This window comes from Siphateles boraxobius, unplaced genomic scaffold (assembly GCF_051911475.1).
Source record: "Siphateles boraxobius isolate OS27281-9 unplaced genomic scaffold, OSU_SipBor_1 46, whole genome shotgun sequence".
Classification (NCBI taxonomy): domain Eukaryota; kingdom Metazoa; phylum Chordata; class Actinopteri; order Cypriniformes; family Leuciscidae; genus Siphateles; species Siphateles boraxobius.
In genome coordinates, this window is record NW_027509097.1 from 16,049,393 (window position 1) to 16,065,583 (window position 16,191).

At 39.9% G+C, this 16,191-nt stretch overlaps 1 protein-coding gene across 1 annotated transcript in view; it reads right to left on the reverse strand.

The window, feature by feature from the left end:
• shisa8b (shisa family member 8b) overlaps positions 1 to 15,857 on the reverse strand; it is a 49,248-nt gene extending 33,391 nt beyond the window's left edge. Inside the window, exon 1 of the mRNA XM_077201031.1 lies at positions 15,211 to 15,857. Coding sequence (XP_077057146.1) covers positions 15,211 to 15,770 — 560 coding nt within the window. The 5' untranslated portion in view covers positions 15,771 to 15,857. The remainder of the gene's footprint in view (positions 1 to 15,210) is intronic.
• Positions 15,858 to 16,191: the final 334 nt, after the last annotated feature.

Sequence of the window (16,191 nt, forward strand, 5' to 3'; positions counted from 1 at the left end):
ACCCATCCCATTTATATGCCTATACTGCGTACAAAAAAAAATAGCTGAAAGGAAAAATTGGTGCCATATTTGTTTGTGTGTTGCATACATAAAAAATGGCTGAGCTGTGGTTTTACCAAGATGGCCGTCAAGTGAACTGACTCGACTTCTGAGATATACTTCTCAAGGGACTTTTGAGATATTGTCTGTTTGCCTGTTAATCAGTATGTGAGGCTTCCTTTCTAGATTTTTCTTATTATCTGTCTCTCATATCAAGAGAATATGACAAATGCGGTGTGTTTACCAGCCTAGCGCTTTCATGTGGTTAAGGGGATAACAACTAAAAATATTTTGGTGGTTGTTTTCATTCATGTCGACATGACTGTCCTCATTGAGGGTGATTTTGAGAATGTTCCATGCTTATGCTCAGACGTCTAAAGTCATTGCCTCCAGCTTTGCTAGAAGTCCTGCTGGGCTTTCACCCTTTGCCTCGGTGCATACAGACTCAATCCTGAATCCCGCTGCCATGATGTCTCACTCACACACTGAATGTGAGTTGCAGAGAGTGACACACATTTATTTCTCCCACAACAGACTAGTATGTTTAGAAAAAAAGTACAGGCCAGTGTCTCATAGACAGTGTGGGAGATCTGATAAAAAGGGCATCCTGGAATAGCGCCACTGAGACCTTCCTGAGGGGTTCAGTTCTGGCAGTCAGCCATGCTGGGTCAGAAGCAGTATCTGACATGATTGTTCAATCACAATAGGGCCAATTTGTATCATCTTCTGTCTCTCTCAGGCCTTGTCCACACTAATAGGTTTTCTTTTGAAAACGCATATTTTTCTCTCCATTTTGATATTCCGTCTACACTGAGACTGCTTATTTGTCCTGCGAGAACTGAGCTTTTTGGATAGATTTGAATATGCAGTTTTCACGTTGTTGTGTGGACATGCCTTTTCCGGCATTTCAGTGTGAATGAGAAACTTTTTGAAAACTCTAGTGTGGACAGAGAGCGTTTTGAAACAAAAATGCCTTTTTCAAATGGCATTTTATATAGACGTAGCCTCAGTCACTATATCATCATATGTGCAGCTATTGCAGCTAATGGTGCATTTTATTTCTTACAAACTGCATCAGGGTTTGCCTAGTAAAGAATCCAACAACTAGCTGGTATGGACATTTATGTGCTATTTGAAGGCCATATTGGTTGTAAGGCAAATAATAATGTGTAAAAGGTTTATTTGTCTACTTAAAAGTATCATACTACACTATAGGCCAGATTTACTAAACAGGGCAGATTAGCGTGAGAGTGCAATTCCATAAAAGTGCAGATGGGAGTGGAAAGTTCTGCACTTGATCTAATGACGACATGGAAATTAGAGAACACAGGATAATTTCCATAATGACCAACGTAATCTACCAAGAGTAAATTAGCATAGGGTTGCAAACAAGCAGAAATGAAAGCTCTAGCGTAAGTTCTGCCATGAAGACTCAATTGTTACATCACTTATTACCTTCACATCAAACAAATCATGTTCTATTACTTGTAGAATAAAAGATTGGTACTTACACATGTCTGAGTTCGCAGATGCTGATGCCAACATTCACCTCCATCCTCCCCACCACCACCAGCATGGTCCCTGCCCATACCTCCTAGGGGGTTGGCTGCTCCCCTGCCTTCGTCTTCAGTCCGGAAATTCAGATTCCTTTAACCTCTGATCGTGAGCTATGGACGGGGCCTACGCCAAAGAAGTTCTGTTACCCTTTTTCTCTTCGGCGCTCACCATCTCAGCAGCCATATGTGTGTGCGTAACAGTTCAGTTCTTCAAGTCCGTGCAAATGATGAGTTTAGACAAAGTTTCCTGAGTATACTGCTTTATTTATCTTTTGCATGCATCCGCATGACTCTCAATGCTGCAGTGAACACAAACACTTGGTGCACCTCCACCGAACACAACAAGGAAAACAAGGAAACATATAGCTCCACTCTATTCAGCGCTGCACACGCGAACTATGTGTGTTCCGGACTACTCTACCCATAATTCCCTCCAACTCTAACTACAATTTTACGTTCTTACAACACTAAAGGGACAGCTCCCTATTCCCCCTTTCTCCCCCAACACTACCCCCACTCTGGATTTTGATTACTATAATACCAATCCAGCACCCCTTGCATGACAACAGAAAATGTATCAACATTTCACAGTGCAAATAACAGGCAGAAACACATCCAACATACTGTCTCCTTTTTCTCTCTCTTTTTTTTCTAAAACCTGAGACAACTTCACTTGACAGAGCATACAGTCCATGTTAGCAAACTCCTCTCAATTGAGATACTAGCCTTTATAATCCAGCCCCACGTGACAGGGTGAACAGTCCATAAGGCAGAGAGTAGCACGGTGGTCTTATCCACTGCGCAGTGGATAAGACACATGCCTTTGGTGTGAGAGACCCGGGTTTGAATCCACTGTGAGACACCAATGTGTCCCTGAGCAAGACACTTAACCCCTAGTTGCTCCAGAGGCATGCGACCTCTGAAATATAGCAATTGTAAGTCGCTTTGGATAAAAGCGTCAGCTAAATGAATAAATGTAAATGTAAATCAGGTAGAAGCGCCTTACCAAAGTGCGATCTTTTAGATACAATCTCTTATATTGGCTCCAGTAAGCTTTAGTCGCCGGTCCATAGGGCAGCACATCACCCCAGGAGGGCCGTTCCCCACCTTCTTCCATCCACCTTTTGATAGGGGCAATATCGCTGTCAGTTGCCTGAGCAGAGCGAAGTTCCTCAGCAGTCCACCCTAGGAATGGAGCAGTACTTGTCGTCATGACAGGTTGCACTACCCCCACTGGACAGAACTCTGGATTAGCATTTCCAGCTCCATCGTTTCCAGGTCCGATGTCAAAATCACACTGAACTGCCTGATGACAAAACTGAGGGTTACTGGACGAAGGTTCATTAAGGCTGCAGGCACAATTTGAACGACATGGCCTCCTGGACAGCACATCTGCGCTTTCATGTTGGCGCCCAGGCCGATGCACAACCTTGAAATCGTACTCTTCAAGCTTTTCCAACCACCGAGCCAACTGTCCTTCTGGTTCTTTCATTTTTATAAGCCACTGCAGACTACTATGATCTGTCCACACAACAAAAGGTCTGCCCAAAAGATTTTGATGGAAATGTGCTGAGAACTCCACTACAGCCAACAATTCTCTCCGTGTGGTGCAGTACTTCCGCTCCGTTTGTGTCAATCCTCGACTGCCATAGGCTAGTATGCGTTCTTCACCATGTTTGAGTTGGGATAACACAGCTCTGATTCCAAAATTGCTGGCATCCGTATGGAGAATGAGGTTGCCATGATCCATAGGATACCCCAGAACAGGAGCGGGGGTGAGTAGCTCCTTCAGTTTGTCAAATGCTTGATGGCTTTCAGGGGACCATTGAAATCTGGCATTCTTTCATAACAGATCATGAAGGAGCTTGGCCACTGTGGCAAAATCTCTGACAAAACGCCTGTAGGCCTACCATTAACACTGGTAGGCTGTGGCCATTCTCAAATCTTTTCCACCTTCTGAGGGTCAGTGGCGATGCCCTTCTCTGAAACTACGTGCCCCAGATAGATCACCTGGCGGCGGAAGAGGCAGCACTTGGCAGGTTTAAACTTGAGGTTGGTCTTGGCAGGTTTCAACTTGAGGTTGGTCTGGTGCAACCTTTCAAATACCTGAGCTAGGCACTGAATCATTTCCTTGGCATCCCTCCCCAGAACAATTATGTCATCCAAATAGACTTGGCAAATTTCCCATTGTAGTCCAGCCAGGACACGATCCATAAGCATTGGAACGTCGCTGGGGCGTTGCACAGGCCAAATGGCATCACATTCCATTCAAATAGCCCCTTCCTACTGCAGAAAGCAGCGGCCTGCCATGCCCTTGGAGTTAACTCCACCTGCCAATAGCCCGAAGCTAGATCCAAGGTGCTAAACCATTTTGCCATAGACAGAGTGTCCAGGGTATCCTGGATTCGTGGAAGGGGGTAAGCATCTTTAATAGTGCGTTCATTCAGAATTCTATAATCCATACACAGTCTGTACATCTGATCTTTCTTCCGTACCATAACCATTGGCGAAGCCCAGCTGCTATGGCAAGGGGCAGCTAAACCAGTGTCAAGGTTCTGCTGGATCTGTTCGTCTGCACTGCGCTGTTTCTCAAAGGCTATTCTTCGGGGCTGCTGTTTTACCAGCGGACCAAGTTGTGTTTGGATGTCATGTTGCACCAGGTTGATGCGACCAAGGTCCGTTGGTCCAGCCGAGAAAACATCACCATAAGTGCTCAGGAGTTCTACTAGCTCTTCTTGATCTGACTTCCCCAGATGCACTATACTCTCAGTATATAAAGACTGTAAATGACTTGGAACAGTTGCGGGGGTTGGGCTTGCAATTGGCAGCTCAGAGTCGGCAACCTTTACGACATTTGCAGGCTGTAGAAACCCAGCAATGGCCCCCTTACAGTCTTATTGGAATTTGTTTATTGGGTTGAGCATCAATTACAATCCGTGCCACCAGCACTCTGTGTTTCTCCATAAACCCTTTTCTTGGGCTCAGTAACACGTTGCCCTGCACATGCTCTCGGAAATGCGCATTTCCTGGCACGATATATTTGCGTCCTGCTTCCAGAACAGCGGTGCGTGCTATTCTAATAACTTGCACCCTGGGTTTGTTTTGGGGATCAAAGTAAGGTATCTTCTCACCGAACAGTACAATTTTCTGACTGCCAAAGTCAAGTCGTGCTCGTGCTTGCTCCAGGAACGGGTGTCCAAGAATGTTTTTTTTGTCCTCTGTTACATAGGCTACAATGAAGTTAACGCTGACTGTCTTGGTTCCGACCTGTATCGGCACGTGGACTTCCCCGAGAACATACACATTTATAGGGCTTATTCCTTGCAGAGCCTGTACTGTCGATAGTTCAAGTGGGGGAACTCCATCATCAATAGCCTCATAGCAGTGACGAGGAAGCACATTCCTTCTCGCTCCACTGTCCAAGAGAGCACATAGCTCCATGCTGTATAACAGTGTGTGAATAAACATTTCAGGACCCTGGACTATATACAGCAAAAACTTTATTTTTGGTTTTGGTTTTGCTGTATATAGTCCAAACTTTATTTTTGGTTTGGATAATTGGTTTTGCTGTATATAGTTGGAATTGATACACATGGTGTATCAATTCCACTGTCATATGTAAACTCAATTTCCACAACACTTTTGAAAGGGTTGGTTTCCCTAATTGTTTGTGGTGATATTTTTGGCTCATCGCAACATGCAGGTCTGTTAACTGTAGCTGATTGAGGGCAAGGAGCAAAACTTTGCTTAAACAGATTATTTTTACTTCCATTATTTGACACTTAAACATCCAATTAATTTAACCAATCCGCTAATGAGATTTTTTTTCACATAGCAGGGTTTAAATGACTGCTCTTATTTGTATTAGGGTATTTTCTCGTCATCCTCGCTCTCTCACGAGCATCCGTCATATTGCTCTCTCTCTGATAACATCTGCTTCAGTTTACCATTCAGAATGTCCATATAACTCACCAAATGCGACGAACAAGATCCCGGACAAGCCCCCAATGTTACCCTTTTTCTCTTCGGCGCTCACCGTCTCAGCAGCCGTATGTGTGTGCGTAACAGTTCAGTTCTTCAAGTCCGTGCAAATGATGAGTTTAGACAAAGTTTCCTGAGTATACTACTTTATTTAACTTTTGCATGCATCCACATGACTCTCAACGCTGCAGTGAACACAAACACTCGGTTCACCTCCACTGAACACAACAAGGAAAACAAGTAAACCTATAGCTCCGCTCTATTCAGCGCTGCACACGTGAACCATGCGTGTTCTGGACTACACTACCCATAATTCCATCCCGCTCTATCTACAATTTCACGTTCTTACAACATTAAACGAACAGCTCCCTATTCCCCCTTTCTCCCACAACACTGCATAACACAATACTTGCTTGCTGGGCTGTTAATAAATTAATGCTTTGTTACATCATTTTGCCTCCTGAGTCTGTAGAACCGCTAATAATTTGGTGATCTACTAACAACACAGGCACAAAATACAGTATAAAGGCCACCAGGGCACCATACAGATTTTATCAAAGAATTTGCTGATTTTCTATCAGAGTTAGTACTGGCTGCAGATAAAGTCCTAATTGTTAGTGATTTTAATATCTATGTAGATAATGAAAAATATGCATTGGGATTAGCATTTACAGACAATAATTTATCTGTAAATAAATAAACAAAGTCCAGCAAATAAATAAACTTTGTTAATAAACAAAGTCCAGTTGGTCCAAAACGCAACAGCTAGAGTTCTCACTAGAACCAGAAAGTATGACCATATTATCCCCGTTCTGTCAACACTGCATTGGCTCCCTATTAAACTCTATTGGAGTTAGACAACACGTGTCAGGGCCTAATCATTGTCGTAATCATACTTTAGATCTAAAACTGTCACATGGAATCAATGTTGATGCCGTTGAAATTCTGCAGCAGAGCGATGACATCTCAGATCATTATTTAATCTCATGTATACTTAATTTAGCCAAGGTTGCAAAGCCGAGTCTGTGTTATAAATATGGTACAACTGTCACTTCTGCCACTAAAGATTGCTTTGTAAATTATCTTCCTGATCAGTTCAATCTCGTCAGCATCCCAGATAGCTTAGAAGAACTCGATGTTGCAACAGAAATGATTGACTCTCTTTTCCAGCACTTTAGACACAGTTGCTCCATTGCGATTAAGGCCTTGCATTCCCAGAGTGTTCCCAAATAGTGCAAATACTGTACAACATAAAAAAAGGTAAAATTGAGATAAAATCAAACTATATACAGCAAAAAGCAGGTGTGGCAATAGGCGTTTTTTTTTCTTTTCTTTTTTGCTTAGAAACTCTAAAAAACACTTCATGTACAATTACACAGATTACAGTACAGAGGGGTTCCTCAATAGTGCAAATATACCAAACAAAAGGTAAAATGAACACAAAATCAAACTATACATACAACTATTTACAACAAATATCCGGTGTTTTTTTTTTTTTTATCTGTGCCACTCCTCAAAACAGTTTATCTAAATCTACTCCTAAACTACCTAAACTACTCCTAAACTACCTAAACTTTCTACACTACTCCTAAACTACTCTCAAAATCTACTCAAACTCTTCCAAAAACTAGCAATAATATCTCTCTCTCTATATATAACATATGTCTCTCTTTGTCTACTCTGTAAATCTCCTGCCTTACAATTTCGCTTCTTTGCTCAGTTGGCTCCTCCTCCATTCCCTAAAATGTGCAGCCTGAAGAGCAGAGTCAGCAGATTCACACATTTTTCTCCGTTTTGTTTTATGACAAAACCCGACAAAGTTATTAGAATAAATGCAACGCCTGTCGCATTCCATCTTGCGTTCTTTTACGAACGAGTCAATATTTTTTTTGTTAAAGTTTAAATTATCATGGGCCCTATCTTGCACCCGGCGCAAATGACTTTGTACACTGACGCATGAATCATTCCTATTTTGCACCCGCGCAAAGCGGACTTTTCCCTCCACAGACACACGTCGGTTAACTAAGAAATACACTGGCGCTCCCAGGGGCGGTTCAGCGCAAAGAGGAGGCGTGTTCCGGCGCAAACTTTCCCTCATGCTATTTTGCTGTTCTACAAAACAATTGCGCCACTGACCAGAAAAAACCTAGTCTAAAGTCAATGGCGCGTTGCGCGTACATTCAGATGCTATTTTAAGCGCGCATGCTTGGCCATAATACAGAGTGTGAACAGAGTGATTCTCTCATCTACACAGATGCATTTAACTTTTTGCAAATGATACATTATTATAAGGAAAAATATAAAATCACGAGAGAAATCATTGTTGTGTCCATGACGATGGGGAAAATAGGCATAAAGCTTACACATTTACCCAAATTATTATATGCATGTTTAACCGAAGCTAATTTGGGTGGGTTTGTCCCAACCCCAATGTCACTTCTCTTTCTTTTACGGCCCTGGCGAGAACATCGATCTCCTCGGCTGAGAACCGATTCTGAAGCGCGCCTGGTAAATGCACCGTTATAATAGTATTGCGCCATGGAACAAGCGCACCTCGTTCATCATGCTCTTAAAGGGAATGTGATATAAAGCTCTTATTGGTTTGTTTCCCGTTACGCCCAAACCACACCTATGAATAATGAAGCTACTTCAGGCCAACCCCTTTTAGATTTGCGCCAGGCGCAAGAGGCATTTTTCCCGCCGGGAGAATAGCAACAGCGCCGGGATCCGCCCACAAAGTTACTTGCGCTTTGCGCTTTGACACTAGCGTTTCAGATCGTTAAAATAGGGCCCCATATCTCAGTTTTTACTTGGTCTATCAACACAAAACAAAAAGTAAAATAGAATTTCAAGCCAGCACTTTCGACAGAAGTGGACAGCAGCACTCAACGTGACTTCATTTTTATGCTTCGACGTCTTAAACTGGTCATGTGACTTGATCACGCCGCCGTGATCGGCGACCCCGAAGGATTAAAGAAGTTTAAAGGAAATAGTCCCACACCGTGGTACAACAAGCACACTCAGGCTCTAAGGAGCCATAAAAATGGAGCGTAGCTGGAAGAAAACAAAATAAGAAGTTTTTTGCATTTTGTGGAGAGAGAGCACGATTGCGTACAGAAAGGCCTTAAAAACTGCTAGATCTGCTTATTTTTCAACACTTTTAGAAGAAAACAAACACAACCCTAGGTATTTATTCGAAACAGTGGCCAAATTAGCGAAAAATAAAGCTCCAACATCTGATATTTCCAAACAGCACAGCAGTAGTGACTTTATGAACTTCTTTACTTACAAGATTGATAATTTTAGAGAGAAATTTATAACTATGCAACCATCTACTACAGTATCGCATCAGACCGTCCATTGTAGTCTCCCTGAGGAAACATTTCATTCATTCATTGCTATAGGAGAGGAAGAATTGTCAAAACCCGTTCAATCATCTAAATCAACAACCTCTATGTTAGACCCTATACCGACTAAGCTATTGGAAGAGATGCGTCCAGAGGTCTAAGATCCTCTTCTTAATATCATTAATTAATCTTTGGGTAACACTTTATTTCGATAGTCCACTTTAGACATTCTACTAACTATAAGTAACTTTGTAGCTACATGTCAACTACCTCTCATTAGAGTATTAATAGACTGTCTGCTTAATATCTGCTAACACTTTATTTTGTTGGTTCCCCAACAGATATTCTACTGACTAGAAGTAACTTGGAAAACTACAAGTCAACTTATTCGCCTAACCCGAACCCAAACCCTAACACCTAACCATAAACTCATTGGAAAGCATCTTTTGCAGTGATTTTTGTGTGAGCATATCAGTGAACACCCCAGACCACTCGGTGAGTTTCAAGTCTTTGTAAACTAAAGTTTAATGCGTTTTATGAATGATTCTTCCAGTGCCCCTATGAAACCATTGTGGAGGTGGGGGGTGGTAACACAGAAACCTAAATTTCTCGGGACAGCAGCATTTGTCCAAATTTCAATCTTAACCGTTCTATTTCATCAGAAACGATCTTAAAACAGGGCTTTAAGTGTAAAATACCGAACTTGTCCTTTAACGCGCTCCAGCCCGCTCATTCGCACAACAACAGTGCCTGGTGGCTCGTGAACGCAAATCATGAAATAGGTTCCAAGGTGAAAGCCTTGAAGAAAATAGGTGACTTGACTTGACTTGACAAAATGGGTTAAGAAAGGGGTTTTTGGGGATTAAATAATTCCCCAAATACCAGTAAATTGACTAGCGCAAACCTTAGTAAATCACCTTGCATGATTCATTTAAACACTCTCATCCCATAAATTTTGTGCCTGGAAGGGAAACTCCTACAAATGCATGCATATGAAATATAAGATGATGAGCCATGAAATAACCAAGTGCACGCCTTTTCAGCTGTGTGTGAATCTGGCCTTATGTGTAAGAACTAAAATTTGTTTGGCTTTATTTCAATTCTTTGGCATACATAGATATCAGTACAAAACAATGGGAGCCTAAAGAGGTTCACCCTTTTAATAAAGAGCTGATAGCTACCCAACTAACACAAATTACAGAACAATGTATTTTTGATTCAAATGAATAATTAGTATGGTCTCACTTAATTGTAATAATCATTACTACATAATTTAGTGTAGTAATATAACCGGTTGCAGCGCAGTCATTCCAATGAGCGCTTGTACATGCAGCCCTGTCACATTTCCTCTGTGCCACTGTGTTTTTTCCTGAACAGGGTTCTGTATCTGTGCTGTGTTGAGAGTGATTTTATCAGCAATTATTCGTAGAATGCCATATCTAATTATATTGTAGGAGGAACAGCTTTGCCTCGCTTAATGCTATGTTGAACTGAATTACTCTTATAATGTGTAACCCGCAGATAACCAATTAGTCAAATTCACATTCTGCCATCCCAATAGCCCCTCATGTCATTTCCTTAATGTGCAGTTTAATGTGAAATAATTTGCACACTATTTCTGTTATACTTGCAGCAGAAGTTTAGGGAATTATTCTTAGTGATAATTCTTACTTTAGTAAAAACATTTTTACTTTTAGACAATTTTATTGACATGGTAAAAACGTTACATTGCCAAAGCATTAAAAATGTACTCCTGTTTCGCAATGTCAATTTCCGGTAGTTGGTCCTGTCCTGCTAGTTGCCCTTTTGTAATTTTCTCTCTATCTTTGCGTCTCAAGTGTAATGGAGTAGGGTTGTGAAATGTTTCCTCTTTATCCTTTTACTCTAAACAACTACCACTAAATTAGGTGACCCCCTCCCTGAGGTTTTCCAGCTTTTACAAGAAGTGTGGTCAGATATTTCTATTGTAAGAGTCAGAAAGTTTTGCATTAGATCATCATGTCACCCTGAGGGCAAATTTACAGCAAGAGAAAATCCCAAAGAAAGTGGTAATGAGCAGTTTGTCAGAGATCATAGACCCTCACTTTAGCCTCAGATGAACAGGAGGGCCTTGAAGTCACGATGAAGATGAGAGAGAGGCCGGGGGACGGGGGGGACTGGGGGGGTTGTTTGGGGGTAGGCAGGAGGACGCAAATGTCAGTGCACAGCCACTAAGACTCAACCATGCGAGAGAGACATCCTTAGAATCAGAGAGACACAAAGACACACTTGTACATGCACATTAACACACAAACACAGCTATGAACAGCCACATCTCATTCATGTCAACTGAGTTCAGACAGTTTGGAGCCACAGGAAAGACACAGGTTAAAGCTCAGGGGTTTGAAAGAGGAGAGGGGGAGCTGGAGGAGAAGTATTCAGCTTGATCCCTCCTTACTTTGTCCTTCTCTCCTTCCATTTTTCAAGAAGTAAACCTGAATTGATCTGCAGTGCAGACGAACAGTTTTTACAGAGACTCATATATGCGAGCTCTGATTTGAATGTGTCAGTATTTCCTTGGCATTTATAGTCTCATAGTCAGGAACTTCATTTTTACAGGTCCAGGGGTTTTCAGAATTTTTAATTCCAAGGACCCCCCATTTTATACTTTTTGTTTGCCTTTAATACAATATATAACCATTTTTAAATGTGATGCTTTAAATGTTTAAATTATTTTAAATTAAATTCAGATTCCTTTGTTTAGCGCTTTTCATACTATAACTGCAAAGAAGCTTTTTAGAAAATAGTGCTGTACAACTATTGGACAAGATAAAGGTGACAAGGGAAAACTTGGCAAGGGAAAACTCCACAAGACAGAAAATTTACTTCTTAATCTTAACAAATTGAGAAAAATATTTTTTCTCAATTTTCCACTGCCTCAACCAAGCCTTCGAGGGCATGCAAGTAGACCAACAATCAATTAAAAAATGCTACTGAACCTGACAGCCAGTGATCAATGTGAAAAGACATTTGGGGTTTTGAAAACTAATTTTCCACAGGAATAAGTCATATGCACTTTGAATGACAGGAGGCTGAGTAAATAATTACAGAATTGTCCGTTTTAAGCAAATTATCTGTGAAGGTGTGATTGGAGTGTGAATGTGGGGTTATTTTACACACTTTTTTAATCTACAATACATAAAGAAATGATTTTTAGGTCAAGTCTGACTCAAAATTCTGTGCCCTTTTCTGATCCAGAAGGTCTCACATTATGTAAATGTGATATCTCAAAGATCTCAGCCCCTCCGGACACCCGTATGGTGGAATACTCTGCCCAGCATGCTGATTCTGTTCTTTAACTGTGGATGGGATATTGTATGGTTCAGAATCTTGCCTTTGGTCTCGGCAAGCTGCTTAAGATGTGATCTGAATCATGGATCATTTCAGTATCACTGCTGGAATCCACAGTGCATTATGTCTCACATTATCATGATTCATATTCTCTGTGTGATCTATATTATTTTGTCCCCAATGATTTTGTTTGTCCTTCATTGTTCAGCAATGATACATATATATAGGAATATAGGCCATTTCTGTGCTTACATAACACAACTATGATCAAAGTATGGTTGTATAAGTTTAGCCTGATTGATAAATACTGCTTTCCTCTTCCCCGATTAATTTAGGGTTAGAGATTTTCAGGGAATATGACATACTGGTCTAACATTCAAATAGTGCCCCTATTATGCTTTTTCGAATATTATACCTTTTGTATAATGTAGCTGTTTATAAATGTAAAAGGTCTGCAAAGTTGCACAAAGAAAAATGAAGTTTATCTCCAAAATTAAAGTAATTCCAGTCTTCCTTCCTGCACAAACCTTTGTAGGTTTATAAAAAAATTTGCATAATGCCATCCAGTGGTCTTCAGTGGCTGCCCGTTAACAGCATCTACTTTGACCTGCCCTCAAACATTGTAGTAGCTGAAGCCTGGAATATTTTGGTGCGTGTTGAGAAGACGCAGTTTTCTGCACTGTGCTGTAAATCCACTTTGCATGCACTTATAATAGATATCTTGAATTGATATAGTAAACAGATGCCATCATTACTGTTCTTATCACAAGTGCTGAGGAAGATCCGGAGCTAAAATTCAGATATGGTAATGGGAGTATCAAGACCAATCACAACAGACTGGGTTATTTGACCAATCAAAGAAGAGTATAGGCTTTCGGAAATCAAGGTTTAGAGAGATCCTTTATCGAACTGTTTCAGACTCTGTTAGAAATGAGGTGATGCAGCAATATATATAATGAATAAAGTGTTTTTGTCCTTGGATGCATGTAAACCTATTGTAGGAGACCTCCAAAACAAAATTAAGAACTTTAAGGCATGGCTGAAAATGAAAGTGGGAAATTATTTAGGAGCCCAATTCAACATCTGAGCAATAGTTTGTGGTTCTTTTTAAATGATGTCTAGAGCAGCAGTAGCATCAAAAAGAGTTAATCTGTAGAGAAGTTGGTTTAATCTTAAAGCAGAGTGTTAATCTCAAGAGAACTATTAATCTTGTAAGAATAGTTAATCTGTTGTGCAGTTTTTAGCGTGTGGGAAATCTTGGAGAGGTGTTAACCTCGGAAAAGTGCTAATCTTCGGATGAATATTTTTCGTCTTCCACATGTGTTCATCTAGATAGGGCTGTTCGCATTATTGGGTCATTTCATGTCTAAAATGGAGTTACGGCAAAACCCTGAGAGAATTATAAATTGTCTGTATTTTGTTTTATTGCTTATGACAGGTAATTTGGTATTAATAAAGGGATTTTGAATATTTAGAACGATGAGAACAAAAGGTTTGATTTGACATTTGGAGGGAAATGAGACATAAGAAAAAATATTCTAGTTGAATGGGGTTAGCTGTTTAATGCATCGATGGCATGTATATTAAAATAACCCTAGGACAATACTTTCAAATTTTCTTCAACTCTTTTTTTGTACATAATATGATTGTTAAATTCAGAAGAGCAGCATACATATTAATGGCTTTAGTCTTGGCTTTATCCTGCACTATTTTGCTGTATATGATACAGATGTTAAGACTGGCCAAAATTTCCTTGACCAAAACAGCTTTGGTTAACCAACACACTCTGAACGTAATAATACGAACATACAATTAGCACTTTTAACATAAAAAGCACTCTGAGTCTTTTGCTCTGTTTCAAAACCTAGTGAGCTATCTACCTAGACAGGATTTTAAAAACATATGTCTGCTTCAGGCACAAAGGCTATTAAAAAAAGGTGCACTCAAATTTGGTCCCACAAGGGGAGTTTCACAGTGATGCCATAGAAGAAAACTTTCAGTGAACTTTCTTAGTCTGATGCACATTTTAACAAAAAACATTTCCACTATAAAACCTTTTGTGCAATGGAAATGTTCAATGGATGTTACCGGATCATCATGGAACCATATATGGTAATAAAGAACCTTTGTTTTTAGTGTCAGCAGCATCCTTATGGTGCTTTAAGATACCATCGTTAATGGTATAACCATCTTTTTAACATCCTCACATTTATTGTTTGGATTTGGATTGGATTTATTGTTTGAGTGTCAAATTAAAATTTTTACTTTACAGTACATTTTAAATCATCATGTTTTAATTATGTTTTAATCCTAGCACCAGTCTAAAATGCATGTAACCTGTTTTAACTAAAAGCAACTTAAACTGACATATCTTAAATGTCAGTGCCATTGTTTTGTCTCAAGATGCACACTAGTAATGTTTTTTTCTAAGGCGTGTTTATTAAAGCTACTTAATTTTTCTAATTGAACTAAGATCTAAGCATTTAATTTCAATTTATAACTATAACTTTCAACTATAATACAATTTCATTTAATTGTAAATATCATTACTTTTGCTCTTAAGTTTGCACTTAAGTATATCCTTTATAATTTTAGCTGCTCAATTACAAGCACTCTTTTTAAAAGCCTGCTAAAGTTTAGGCTACTTCTTTTTCACAAAGGTGTCCTAGAATGAATTGTGAAAATGTCTAAGAAATATCAGTTATAAAAACACAAAAAGTATTAAATTACTATTTTACGTAATATTTTTGTGTGCTTTGTATTTTTTATAGTATTGTGATGTTTGGTTAGCGGTAACCAAGTTAAGCGGTAAACTTTGTTGGAATCAATTGTGAGTAGACACCCGTTTGTTTAATTATTGGACCATTTCAGATTAGTCCCTTATGGAGGTACAATTTTATTTAGGATGTTTAGCAGGTCATTATATTTTGTAAAAAATATATATAATTTCTACTCACCTGGAGTTACTGAGATTGTTCTGGCTTCCTCGGCTCTTCTCCAGCCCCAGTTTGGTGAAGATTCCCACCAGGACCATGATGGCCACCACACCACAGATGATGTACACAATCATATGAGTTCGATCCCGCTCATGGTCTGGCTGCACCTCAGTGTTGGTGGCCACAGGTTTTCCAGTGTTGGCCCAAATGGGAGTATCATAGTTGGAGCAGGAGGTCTGATCCAGTCGCTGCTGACGGAACTGGCAGCAGAACCGATAGTAACAGGTGCCGCAACAGTACAAGAAGATACCTGCGTTACAATTAAAGGGAGGGTCCCACTGGCCCATCACATCATAGTAACCCCGGCAACGGGTGCCAGTGGACGGCACAGTATCCTCCTCCACCTCTCCAGGTGTGGTCAAAGTTGGAGGCCCCTCTGGTGTCACAGAAATCAACAAATGATCTAAGGTCTGATTGGCTGTTTGGATGTCCATATCAGTAGAAGTCTCATCCTGTGCTTTAGCGGCCCGTCCCAGAATGGCAGTGAGCAGAAGATGAAGTAAAAAACTATTTCCAGCCATGCTTCACCCGACACACTATACTCAATGATTTACCTCACTTTGAGAGTGAAGATACCCAAGAAATGATTGTTAAAAGAAGAACTCTTGAAAGTGTTGAATGACTTTTATTGTCATACAACTAGATATAGTTAAGAATATTTAAAATAATTTAGATATTCAAAAGTATTCTATTAAAAAAAAATCTATTTAAAATTGTGTTTTTAGAATGTTTAGACTTTAGATTTGTTTAGGTTGTTATATTTTCAAATTAATAAATGCGTTTATTTCAGAATTGTTTGAAATGAAACAAAAAAAATGCACTGATGACAACAAAAAAAGTATTTCCTTCAACAATTAAAAAGAACATCGTTACTGAAAAGTGGTATAAAATAGTTACTAAAAAGTTGTATAAAATTATAGTTTCTTTAATTGCAACTGCATT